The sequence below is a fragment of the Kogia breviceps genome, chromosome 17, assembly GCF_026419965.1.
Source record: "Kogia breviceps isolate mKogBre1 chromosome 17, mKogBre1 haplotype 1, whole genome shotgun sequence".
Lineage (NCBI taxonomy): Eukaryota > Metazoa > Chordata > Mammalia > Artiodactyla > Physeteridae > Kogia > Kogia breviceps.
In genome coordinates, this window is record NC_081326.1 from 5,748,228 (window position 1) to 5,762,349 (window position 14,122).

Below are 14,122 nucleotides of genomic sequence, written 5' to 3' on the forward strand. Positions count from 1 at the left end.
GGACAGGTTTCTCCTTTGAGCCTCAGTTTCAAAACCTGCTTTATGGGGTTCTTATGAGCGTGAAAACAAAAACATAAGATAGGTAAAAAGCCTAATAATATATGTCTTCTACATAGAAACTTCTTGATAAATGGCAGCTTTGGCATAGCTATGGTTATTGTTAAATGTGTTTATATATGCCATGGATTGGGTCACGTCTGAGAAAACAACTATAGACCAAATAGGAGAGGATTTAGACATCCTAATAAAGGAATTTCCGTATATTTGCCATTGATCAGACCTCATATTGAAGCAAAGTGTAGCCCTATTCATAAATCATGTATTTAATTGCTCCCCCATAAATAGCCTTTGTGTTTATTTTAATGGGATTAAATTGCAGTTTTGAAATTAAAGAATAAAAAGATAGTGGGAAATGGTGACTAGGCAAAGATGCTGAAGAGCTCAGACAACAAGGACCCCATCATGTGCAGAGGGCCACAACCCCGATTCTTCAGAGAACTCGGCTACAGGCCAGATCCTGACGCCTCCATCCTACTGACCCAGGTAAAAGGCTCGTGAATGTGTGAAGCAGACCTTCAGCGTCTACGTTTGCAACAAAAGCCATACTTTCTAACATACTGTCTTGTGTCTGAAGGAAAACTCTATTCCCTGGGAGAATGCTGTCAAATTACTGATCAGATGGTTTGTTTTTGAGACAAGAATCAAGAGTTGGGTTAGGAAAGTAACAGAAGATCCTTCCGATCTGTTTTCATTTGATCTTCTGGGAACCTTTCTAGCCTCTTGACTAAAGCCATTGTCCTTCCCCATGTCCAACCACCCCCAGCATCCCCAATTCAGTGAAAAAGGAAGGAAAACGTCTCACCTGATTTCTGGAAGATCTCATTCCCCTTCCTGTTTAATGACATGCTCACATTTCTTTTTCATCATTTTGCTTTACATATGCCATGGCCTGGGTATCCTGTTTACGTTAATTTTCTCCTTCTGCAATCCATACTTCCTTTCACTACAGCCTGTTCTTATTTTTTATTCTTATTCTACATTATTACATCTGGAGGTGGGATGTTAATTAGGCTGATTTTTCTTTCGACCACAGAGAATTTATGTTTTCGTACTGTTTAGATAAGAGTGTTAATATATGCTGACTGGGAACAAATAATGGGAAATCTCCACTGGACTTTGTCTTTTCTTCTCTTCTAAAAATCTAGTTTCTCCACCAGAAGGGCCTTGTATTTGTGGGGTTTTGTCCACATATTGTAATCATTATACAGAGTATTCAATCTTTGGTGACAAGAGGTCCCATAACTCAGAAGAATTCAAAAGATATCATCTTGTATATATCTTTAAATTACGTGATGGCTTCATGCAATCATGCACACACTAAAAATATGGCTATGGTTATAACACTGTAAAATATGTTTCTCATATAGATCTTTATCTGAAAGATAAATAAATAGCACTGCCATCAAATTTATATGAAATGCCTTAATTTTTAATCTATAACATAATTTCTGAAAGTTCAGGATAGAAAAATGCCCGTTTAAACATGTTTCATCTTGTATTATTGAAAATTCTTGTTGCATAATTTAAATAACTGAATGAAAAGCAAAGTAAATTGAGTTCATTAGAAAAATAATAAACTTCCTCTGTATGTTTTCAGAAGTTGATATTGAATGTAATGGTGATTTCCCTAGAAAGAGTTTAAATAGCATCAACATTATCTCCAATTTCTTTTGAGAAGACCTTCAGAAGTAGGTATTTTTCAAATTCTTTTGTCTCTGCATGAACAAGGGTTGATAGCTTGAAACTGTAATGTATGACTGTGGAAAGCTTCGGTCTCTTACATAAATCATCTTAACACTCAGCAAGAGTTGTCCAACAGTGCCATTGATGTGCTCAAGCCAATGATCCTGCCAACCATTTTTTGGTCTTTCTTTACACGTTAGACAATAGCAATAAATCATCTTCATTTAAAAACACACAATGCACTAATTTTTCAAGCAACAGTTATCAAAATGCATTTGGGGCAGAACGTGCCACATTGAGTTTATCTGTGCTCATTAGTTTTTGTAACCTTATTAAGTAAAAGGCAGTGAGAGCTCCATTTGTCATAGAAGCATTTGTTGCGCACTTACTGTGCGTAAGGCATCCCACAAAGTATGATTTGAGATACAAAGAACTATAAGAGTGTGTCATAAAGGAAGTAAATTAGAAGAGATATAAAAACTTAGGCTTCCAATAAACAGCAGGTTCGATGGTCAAGCTAAGTGATATTTGAGTGTAAATGAAAGAGGAATTATTTGAAGCTGGATGATGGGGGGTGGGGAGGTTGTTATAAGCAGATTTACCCTGATAACAGGACCTGAAGATCAGACACTTCTGCTGAGATGCAGTAGGTGATGAAGGGAAGACCACAAAACTTCATCACAAATGAGCGAGTCCAGACAGTGCAGCAAGGAGGTTCAACAGGGAGGTCAGGTCTTCAATATCTAAGAAAACTTCAAGGGCAAGATTGAGCCCACTGATCAAAAGAAACTTTGGGGTACTGAGCCCAATGCGAGCCTCTGCTGGGACTTGTTTTTATTGGATTATTAAGAACCAGGGTGGGTGCAAAGCCTCGATGAGACCAGAAAACAGGGTTAGCTTGAGACCGCCGCAGAGAATATCTGACACTGGGGCTGGGTTTGGGAGAGTCCTGACCTTGAGTTGGGGTTAACAGGCTGAAGCTTTGAGGATCTGCGGGTGTTAGAGCCGTGAGCCGAGCACTCTCAGGTCAGCGGTGGGCAGGGCAGGGCAGTCCAGCACGCTTCTGTGTGCCATGACTGCTGCTAGGGCCACTCTTAAAAAAAAGTGTCTGGGAAATAAATAATGTGCCCCCCTACCCCCCAGCACAACCCAAAACCACACATGGACGATGACTAGGGAGAGCATATTAAAGTGGGGAAGCTACTTCTGAACCCCTAGTGGGGGCCCAAGGATGTTCTGGTAATAGGTCATCGTTCCGTATTCAGTGTTTAAAGGGGATAATTAAAACATTTAAAATTTCATTGCTTAGCATAGATTTTATGTACAAATGCAGTCCATCTTTTTTAGTTTCCCAGATGTTTTCAATTCTCACACTGAGTTCTGAGATTCAGTTCTACAATTTGGGGGGGGGGTTATTTTATAAATAATCCATGTTAATGAGAGAAAAAGAAGAAAATATACATGAAAAAAAAATCACTCGAATTCAACCACTCAGGAAAAAAAAGCAAAACCTACACTATTAAAACATGTGCATTCTTTCAAGAATCTTGTCAGTCCATGTTTGCTATCATGTTTTGGGCTTTTGTTTTATTTTTAATAACAAAAGTTAGATCATAAAGCTCTGATTTTGGAGCTAGAAATGCTATATGCAAATCTCATCTCATCTCTTAGCAGGTGTAGTTACTTAATTCTTCTAAACCTTAGTTCCCAAATCTGTAAAGTAGAGTTGATAACAATATTCAATTCATTAAGGGTATATCAGGATTAATTGAGATAAATGAGATAAGGATTTATATTACTATTATTATTACAAATTACATTATTATTATAAATTATTATTACAAATTATTTAAATTTGAGTAATATACTAGCTCATAAGAGCTATCAATAAATGTAAGCTATATTATTATACCATCGTACAATTTAGCCTGGTCACTGAAAAAAGATGTGAATATTTTTCATGTCAAAATAAATATCATCTATTACATTTTGTTTAAATGACTACATATTATATCATTGCGTGCATGTTCTGTAATTTATTCCAGTTTCTTATTACCGAACATTTAGGGTATTTCTAATTTTTCTCTGTTATGAACCTCACTGCACTTTTTTCTTAGGATAATGTTCTAGAGTTCTATATTTATGCTCAAATGAAATTATAGAATGCTCACTCGAGAGAAGACCTCAGAGACTATGCTCCCACTCTGTAGATGTGAAAAATGAGGCGTAAAGAGGTTAAATGATTTGCTTGTATTCAGAGAACTAGTTGAGCAGAGGGGAAACCCATAGCATCAATACATAGAATTTTTTACATTTCATAATTGAATAAAATGCATTGGGTTTTTAAAAAAAATTTATTGTATTTCTTTATTTTTGGCTGCATTGGGTCTTCGCTGCTGTGCGTGGGCTTTCTCTAGCTGCGATGAGCGGGGCCTACTCTTGGTTGCTGTGCGCAGGCTTCTCACTGCAGTGGCTTTTCTTGTTGTGGCTGCTCCACGGCATGTGGGATCTTCCCGGACCAGCATTGGCAGGCGGATTCTTAACCACTGCGCCACCAGGGAAGCCCAATGCATTTGGGTTTATATATATATATATATATATATATATATATATATATATATATATATATTTTTTTTTTTTTTTTTTTTTTTTTTTTTAGCGGTACACGGGCCTCTCACTGCTGCGGCCTCTCCCGTTGCGGAGCACAGGCTCCGGACGCGCAGGCTCAGCGGCCAAGGCTCACGGGACCAGCCGCTTCGCGGCACGTGGGATCCTCCCGGACCGGGGTACGAACCCGCGTCCCCTGCATCGGCAGGCGGACTCTCAACCACTGCGCCACCAGGGAAGCCCTAATATATTATTTTAAAGCATGTACGGCCTTTGAGCTTTAATAAAATGTTCTTAAGAAACCTGTGCTAAATTGATTTTTGCTTATGGTCAGATTCTTTTTGCTAAATCATATATAGGCAGCCAGCATGGAATTCAGCATTCAGTGTTGGCCTATTTTTATATGTACATATTTTTATGTAAACTTTAAAATAGACACTATATGTGTTTACGGCCATTGTTTACATTTTTTCCCGCTGTACAGAAATCAGTAAATGTTGCATATGTAAACCCACATTCTTCATGAAAAAGCCAGATTCGCAGAGGAGCTGAACAGACGGCCTCTGCTCCTGGTCTGGCTCCTCCCTCAATCAAGAGGGCCCGAAAAAGGAAAGACCAGCTCACTCTGACAGGCAATTCCTACCGTTTGGATATTTACCAGGAAGCAACTGCAAGTGGGTCCCTAGGTATCTGAGGACCACCTCGCTTCCTAGAGTCTTCACTACCAAGAAGGCTTATGCTGAAGCAGAGCTGAAGATAGGGGCGAGGGAAAAAAACGTGAACAATTGGAGATAATTTCCTGAGTTTAAAAAGATAGAATTCCTCCTCCTTCGGTTACCCAGGAGCAGGATCCCTGAGAAAGCAGCAGAAGCGGTGCGACGTCTTTGATGGAAAGACCTCCTATGCTTTGTTTATCTTTTGGTGGAGAAAAGGAAAAGCGACAAGAAGAGCAAGAGTCCTGGACCTAGACAAGAAAAGCAATGAAAATACAGAGGAAAAGGGGACAGCTATGGTGGCGGCAAAGGTTTGGAAAAGGCTGGAAAAGAGGGGAAAGAAGGAATCACCGCTTTGGATAAAAGAAGCCAGGGACTGCACCTCTGTGCAGCTTATATGCGCGTTTCAGCAGATACGGAATTGCTGCTTTGGTAGAGGGAAGAGATGGTCAAATATCATCTGGTTCAACCCGCTGTTCCTCAGAGTATTCCCACACTCGGTAACACATGCAGGTATCTGAACCCTAACAAGAACTGAGGTTAGCATGTCAACATTTTTGCCCTTAAAGTTCTAAAATACAGTGAGGCCTTGCTGCCCATGGATGGAGGCTGACTTGGGCATTAGGCCTTTCCGGGCCAGAAACTTAGCTGGGATGTGTACTATCCTTTTGATGTTTGGCCAGTCCGTCTATCATTTTCATCCTCTAAGAACTGCTGTAAGGATTAAATGAGATAATGCGTGCAAGGCCTTTGCTTAGTTCCTTACAGACGCAGGTAGCTGCCAACTGACAGTTGTTATTATTATGGATCGACTTCATTCTTTACTATGGAGGTAGGGGAGTGCTAACCTAAACTTCCAGCCAAGCAGAAGCTTCCTACTAAAACTTACCATCGTCTTGGCAAGCGAGACATTTAACTGAAGTCCGAGCATAAGAAATAAACAGCTCAGTGCTCACAGTACAGGTGACTTCAGGCTTCCCTGAAGGCAACTTCCGTACAGGGCGCTGGCCCTGCTCTATCCCTGCAATCCTGTTCCCTGCCCCCAGCTCCCGCTCCTCCATGGCCACTCTGGTTTGTGAGTTCAGAAAATAACTACTCACAATGGGCTTAGCTATTCTTGAATTCAGGACTTCTCCTGAAATGCTAGGAGGCCCAGTCACATCCAAGGAAGGCTTCATTACTGGTCTCAAACCATGACCCTCAGAGCCCTCGTGAGTTTCAGACCAGGCTGTTCTATTTGAAAAATCTGATGCCAAAACCAAGAAGTCACTTGTTTGACTTCGCTTGCAACAGGATCAATGATCATAACTTACAAAGAGGAAGGAACGTATGGAGAGCATTTTCCAAGATAGCCACCAATTACTCTCAAATCATTAGGATTGTAGTTAGAAATTTTTATGTCCAAACGGCGAAGTAACATAGATCAGGAAAAACACAGGAGAAAGAAAGAAAATATGGGATAAAGATGAAACTGAAACTCTTTGTGTTTCTGGGAAGTCCAGCTAAGTCTGCTCCAAAACCAAGGAACTGAAACTTGCAAAGGGAAACCTGACACTTTTTTAAAGGTGTCTGGGTGGCAGGTGAGGATATGAAGAAGGTGGTCTCAGAAGATACAGGGGTGGGTGGAAAAACAGCTTTTCTAAGCCTCAGTGTTCTTATACTAAAAATGGGCGAAATCGCTTCCACTTGACATACTGGCATAATGAAATTTTAGTGTTTGTTTGGAACAATCTTAAAGTGTCTTGGAGGTAGAGTTGGCATGGACAGATAACATCATTCAACGTATTGCTATTCTTAACTTGAATATTCTACCTATTTTGTAGACATTCTTTAGTGACAGGTTTATTATGAGTGATAGAAAAAAAATCTAACACACACACATATATATATTGCAAAATTTAACAGGTAGGATCATTTAGTTTCTCATCACTGCTCATGTGCTAAAGAAAAACACCCGCAAAAAAATACGATTCTGAACAAGCTAAAGGGCTGTTTTCAAAACGTATCAAAATCAACTGTATAACTGGTCAGGCTGTGTGTTAGAGTCACAGCACCTCTTGCTGGTGCCTAAATGTCTTGGTGTCACTTGACAGCTGTCCTCTGAGCAAACCATCCTCCACATGGAGCTCGATGCTTTTGGAGAATCTGTTTTTGTCACACATGCTACTCCATACAGACAGTTTCATAATTTTTATCACTGAAATGCATTTGCCTAATGCTTGAAAAAACATACTAATAGACAATTATAATAAAATTTTCAAGCATACTCAGCAACAAACATTCATTTTCTGAAATAAAAAATGAGTCTCGTGTTCGCAAATCCCACAGCTTGGAAATGTATATGATACACAACATTTAACCTGTCGGCAGCCTCATTAGTGTCCATGAGTAGGAACCGGCAATCTGTAGATGGTGCGCTCTACATGTGTTTGTGTTTTAAAATGATCCCCAAATAGCTCTGCTACAGAAGTTGATATAAAACACTTCTACTGGACAAATGAATTTCAGTTTAGATTTTACTGTCTACTGAAAATTCTTTTGAGGAATTCTGTTTCTCATGTAACTGATCATTTATAGGTTACAGAGTCGATACCCAACTAATAATAATAATAAAGATTGGGTGGGTAAAAAAAATATCATCTAAATTTCAACCATACCAAAATGTAAACGATCAAGAAAATCTGCAGAAAGACTAATGTGTGCTTGACTATCAAGAGCCCTAAGATATATATTTGCCTGGCGCCAGTATTCAGTATCCATACAGCTATTAAGACATTTTTATAAACTGTATGAAATATGTGAGCTATTTCAAGATATAATTCTGAAAAACAGATTTCCATGTAAGAAGCCAATTTAGGAAGAGAACAACATAAACAATAGTAACTTGTGTGCTCAAGTGAAGCATCTTTTTAATTTTGAGTAATGAAGATGTCAAGCCAAATGCTAGAGTAGTTTAACTTAATTAGGTGGCCTATTTTTCCCGGCATCCTTTCATTTCCCATTGAAAACTCAGCTTGTATGCAAGGCAAAAGAGCAATTTTGTCTGTAATGAATACCTCCGGGACCACGCAGAGTAATCAGTTGAACGTTACACTGAAGACTGGTTTGAGTAACTAGTTTGGGCTTGTTAAGATGTCAGACTTTGTTGGACTAACTAGATTATTCAAAGCCTGGCAGCTTTGCTATTTTACTGGGTGAATGGTCAAAAAGTCAAGCTGACCTGACTCCCGAAACTTCTGCCAAAAGGAACCAATCTAAAAGTAATTGGTCTAATTTACAGTTCAAATTTATGTCATGATCATGGAAGTTTTATGGCCTAAGTCAAGAGATGTTTTTTCAAAAGTGCTCTTAAAAAATACTATACTTTCCAGGCCCTGTTGTCATACCTCATTTATATTCTATCTAACCCTGAGAATTTTCTCATTAGGAAAACATGTAACTAAAAATACAGATATAGCTATTAATAGGTTTGCAAACCTCAAAATATTACAATTCTAACAGTAGGTTTAAGTGAACACTCCGCACAGAAAAGAACTTGGAAAGTCCTACTGGTTCTGCTGCCATTATCTTGCATGTGACAAAGAGCAATCCGATATCACTGTAAGAGTAAATGCCTGTTATTATCTCGTCTATTATCACATTAGTTCTCTGAGTCTTGGACTTGAAATAATTCTCTGAGGAGACAGGAGTGCTGGTGTCTTTTGTTAATGTGCGAGGCGCTGACACCCAGGAGGAGGGGGTGCTCCTGGAATGGAATGGGCATGGCCAGATTTGCGAAACGTCTGCCCAGGACGGCCGAAAACCACTGCAAGCAGAAGACTCAAAGAATTCATGTGATTAAAACATGTACACAAAATAATGCTGCACGCTTCCAACGTGTCGGGCATCACCTGAGCTCAGGAGACGCAGAGAGAAAGAAGGGCGAGTCCTACCACAGTCAGGCGGGCAGGCTACCCACCACAGCAGGGCAGATGTGTGCCTTGATAACTCCAACCAGATGCTGGAGAGGCCCGGCGATGTGTAAGGAAGGAGGGAACATGGATCGTTCAGCAACAGCAAGAGGAGAGAAGGAAAGGAGCCAAGTTAATGAGAACCTTTGCGGTCCAGAGCTCAGGCAGTAATTACACAGAAGGAAAAGAGGAGACAGACTCAGCGGCGATGCAGAGAAGTAGAGTCAGAACCATCTGGGATCAGCTCAGGGCTGAGGATGTAAGGGAGACTCTTCAAGTTTCTGTCTCGGGTGGCGGGGCCGGGCCGGGGGTGGTGTTAACTCTCACGACTATAGGCGATGTAGGAAAAAAAGAAGTTTGGGGTGAGGGAGTGGGCTGGAGGTGATGAATTTCAATTTGACGAATGGATACCTTGAGTCTGAGCTGCTGTTAGGGACAGGTGCCCAGGGAGGTTAGATATCAAACCTGAAACTCACACGAGAGCTGCCCTAGATGACGTTCTTCAACTTTTCCGTTCATGATGGATGCTACAAAATGCACGTTAGATGCTTAGTTGTAAGATTCCAGGAAAAAATAATACTGCTTTATTTTATCATAGTTATTTTGAATCTTGAAATTTGAGGAACCAGGTAAGAGAGACAATTCCAGTGCAGGAAGAAAAAGGAAGCAGAGAAAGGTGATCACAACCTAAAAATAATCTAAAACAGGATCTTAGGTCAGGACATGTAATACTTAGGGTTTACTATGATGTGCAGAATTAACAACAAAAATTAGATCAAGCTTAAAGGATAAATGTTCATGGAAGGAAGGAGGATGGAAGGAAAATACGAAGAATGGGGGAAGGAACGAAGGAAGCAAGGAAATAAAGAGGGAAAACAAGCAGAAAGAAATGGATTATTGGAGTCAAGGCCAAGGTCAAGGAGGAAGTGATTTATTAAAAAACATAGTTCAATCAAGTAACCAAATCTTCTCCATGATCTGACACCAGAAAAATCTGATTTTCCCCGTCAGGTGATTATTTCTTGTGTGTATGTGTGTACACACACACACACACACACACACACACACACACATTTAAAAAGAAACAGTCCTTCTCAATCTTTTCCACACAGTTCCTGAACTGAGACACAGGTGAGAAGTGAAGAGTTCCTATGTCCACGGAACTGGTAAAGAATGTTGCCAGTGTGGGTGGAAAGCATGGACTGAATAGGTAGTTGTGGAAAATGATATTTTTGTAACTTCCATAGAAGAAAAAGAATGAGGAAAAGAAAACTGAAAAAACAAATAAATAAATAGATAAATGACCTTGGTGCCACAGAAAGTTCCTATCAAGAGAACGGGACTCCTCTTCTGTTTCCTTTGATGTACTTAGTTCAAATGAACATTTATATCTTGAGCATAATCAATCACATGTCAGGCATGACAGGAGGTGTTAGGATTGTAAGGGCTGGAGAAGGGAGCTTGAGTTTTCAGGGAAAGAGAAGGACCGATCCCCAGCCTGAGCGGGTCCGGGCTGTCCTGGGGAAGGGGCGGGGCTCTGGTGGGCAGCCAATCCCCTTCCTCCTCCTTGCTGTGTCCTTCGGCATGCTGGTCGATCAAACGTGACAGGTTAAGAATGACAAAGGGGTGTGTGATGGCCAGTGGCCCCTCCTCACGTCTGGCTTCCCTTCCATTAGCCACTCACATCTTCCCCCAAACTATACAGAAGGGAGCCTGCAAGTTCATGAGGTATCAAGCAACATGCACCCCCTTAGCCAGGGTCTAGAAACCCACAAAGAAATCTTGCATTGCATGGTTCAAATGCTACCCAGAGTAAGAAGAAGTTAAATGGTGTCTAAAGCACTGAGTGGCCGGCACACTTAGGGCTATCATAGGAGAAAACGGTCAATATTCTAAGAGTGAAGCCGGGAGAAGTGGAAATGTCATGGGTTTTTGTTGCATACTTGTCAGGCTTATTATAGGGTGGTGTATTCGATGTAAAAGCTGCCTATCAATTTCAAAATTACATGCAAGAAATTTTAAGGATGTGTATACACTAGCTTAAGAGGTACAGAATTCACGCAGTAGACAGTGCCAGAGAGCCCTCTGGGAGTGTCTAAAAGAATATCATTAATTTTTATAGTGTCCTTCCACTTCTGGAGCCATTCCAGCACTGGCTTTCTGTAAAAATCATGTCAGGTTTGGAATCACGCTATGTGCCCGCAGCAGCATCACAGGAGCAGGAGTGAGCCATACGCTACTACTCAGCAGCTTAGTCCGTGAGTCCCAAAGCGTGCGCTCGTTTGACAATTGAACAGGAATTAAAATTGTTGAGAGATACTTAAGAGGCAAGTTGTCTTGGATTACTCAACTATGCAGATGTTTGATGTTATGTAGGAAAAAGAACAAAGCTATTTTTTTTCCTGCAGGATGACGAAAATCTTATTTATAGTTGCCGAAAGGGGTAAATTGATTAAAATTCCCAAAAGAATACCAGGTAATGAATTCCTGAATATACCATATTACAGTAAACAAAAGGAATGTTAAGTGTAAAATTTAGCTAAGGCCATTCAACTTACATAATTTGTGAAGCTTACCCTCTGTCACAGTGTGTATTATTTTACATTAGCTGAATTTTTGAAATAGCACATTCTAAAAACATTTTCATATGTGCTGCATTATTAACAAATAGTTTGCTTCAGGCACACAAACCTGCTATATCTTTACAAAGCACATAAAGTATCTGGAGCTCTTTACTCCTTCATAAATTATCACTGGTATTTAAAACATTCTTGGTAACTCTTGACACAAATATTAAGAAAAAGAATGTTAGTTGTTTGATTTTAGTCAGGGTTTAATATTATTCATTGTACTTGAATTTAAAAATCTAAGTTGTTATAATGTATATGCTTTGAATTTCCAATCCTTTATCCGAAAGTCTTTAAGACAGACATAATGATTCTCTGAAAGGGAGCAGCTGCTTTATAACAGCAATCATTTATTGAGTTTGTGTTTCTACTGTTTCAAACAAATTCAATTAGCCCTTACACTTCAAAACCCTAAAGGCAACAAAGAGATGATACCAGGTTGCTTTAATCTAATAGTAATACTAAACTTGTCAGTACAGTTTTGGGATTGATGGTTGGAAGAAAATTAATAGTAACATTTTTCATTTTTTAATCAAACAGTCCTACTCAGAACTACCTATGGATCCTGCCGGCTACTTAGCTGAATGCGTTCAGTTAAGTAAAAATTCTAGATGCAGAGCCCAGCCTTCCAAAGGTACTCTGAGAGTGATCGACTCAGTTGAATGGAGGGAAATGTAGTCCGGATCTTTGAACTTAATGATGACCTTCTCATCTGAACAATATAGTATAGTTTCCAGAATGTCTGCCGGAGAAGGCAGTGATCATAGTGACTTCTAAATGCAAAGTTCATGGAGAGGCAGGCCTGCCTCTGTTTTGAGTTAAGCCTGAGACATTTCGTTCTTAGAGAAATTTCAAAGCCCCATAAAGTGCACCCCTGACACATACATTAGATTTAAGTCACTGACAAGCACCATGAAGAAAAATGGTTCTATTTTTGTTCCCTATTTCCCCACCCTTCCCACTTATCAAATCTATTTGGGCGGATATGAAAACAACTGTTTTCAATGTTTGAGTTTACGCTATAGTTACTGACACATGAAACTCCAAGCTACCATGGTTTTACTCTTCCAGAACAAAATACGTGCAAGTCCACAGGATGCTCCTGTGAACTCTCCCTCGCTTTCGTTTATTCATTTATTTGTTTTTGCTTACAAGGTTCTTACACTATCATATTACAGTGGCCCCCTAGGGCAGTTACCATTTTGCTTCAAAGGGCCTCTGTGGATCAAGGGGCCTGGTCTTAAGTATCTAAAAATAAATAGCCAAGCCTTCACTTCTATAAATGTAACCATTTACATTTTCATTGGACTTTTGTTGTCACTTCTCAGGATTAAATACCGTGTCAACCATTCCCAGTGAAATGGATACAAACGTGCCCTTCAAAGGTTTCCCATCGGGCTTCCCTGGTGGCGCAGTGGTTGCGAGTCCGCCTGCCGATGCAGGGGACATGGGTTCGTGCCCCGGTCCGGGAAGATCCCACGTGCTGCGGAGCGGCTGAGCCCGTGAGCCATGGCCGCTGGGCCTGCGTGTCTGGAGCCTGTGCTCCGCAACGGGAGAGGCCACAACAGTGAGAGGCCCGCGTACCACCAAAAAAAAAAAAAAAATGTTTCCCATCATATCACGGATTTTGGCTTGAAAACAGCCATAGAGCGCTTTCTGGCCCTGCGATTCTGGTGATCAATGTAACATTTTATTGAAAACTGCCCCAATAATTGATCATTAAAGTTATTTGTGACATGCGTAGCTTATAACGATTAACTCATCTATAGTCCGAAGCTCAAACAACCTGCACCTGTAAAGACTTTATTTCCTAAAGGTAAAACAACTGTTTAGGAAAGCTCATGCTGGCAAAACAGCTGCTTGCCGTTCTGGAGAGGAAGCAAGGTATTATCTTTCAACAAATGCCAACTCCGGTGTTTTATCAGCTCGATCTCATTAACTGGAAACAAGGCTTAAATGCTTGTTGATAAATTATGATTATTCCTGATTGCCGCAGTTACTGACAGTGCTACTCATTTGCAATGCAACTCTTTGAATTTGTTTAATTACAATTTGAAACAAGGCAGAGAAGATTAATTAACCCACCTGGCTGGCTGGCACATAGTCCTGGCTCGGCTCTGTCATGCTCATATACATGTTCTCACCGTCAAACTGCGAATGAAATAATAGTAAACATTCAGCAATCTTGACTGTGTGCATGTTTGTTGTTGTTTTTTGTTTTGCTTTGTTTTTTCCACCATCAAGCTGGAAAACAGTAGCCATAAAAAAAAAAAAAAAAAAAAAAAAACTACCGTGGTTGGAAATACGGAAAATCTGTCACAGCAAGAGAGCCACATCTATTCTTTGATGTTTCTGTTGTCATTTTCCTGACCCTGGATGTCAGTGATTTGGAGTAATTAGTGCTCTGGTAATTACAGCAAGCAAGCAAGAAAGGAATGGTTTCCTTTCATCTGCAATCTGTTTTAAAACAAAATGGCTCATT

At 40.1% G+C, this 14,122-nt stretch overlaps 1 protein-coding gene across 7 annotated transcripts in view; it reads right to left on the bottom strand.

Moving 5' to 3' along the window:
- Nucleotides 1–14,122, bottom strand: part of TOX (thymocyte selection associated high mobility group box) — a 298,710-nt gene that overhangs the window by 138,309 nt on the left and 146,279 nt on the right. For 6 of the 7 annotated variants that reach the window (XM_059043658.2, XM_067017309.1, XM_067017311.1 and 3 more), the window contains one exon: nucleotides 13,726–13,791. The exons of the other annotated variant lie outside the window; for it this stretch is intronic. In XM_059043658.2, the coding sequence (XP_058899641.1) occupies nucleotides 13,726–13,791 (66 nt within the window). The remainder of the gene's footprint in view (nucleotides 1–13,725; nucleotides 13,792–14,122) is intronic. 7 annotated transcript variants of the gene reach the window in all.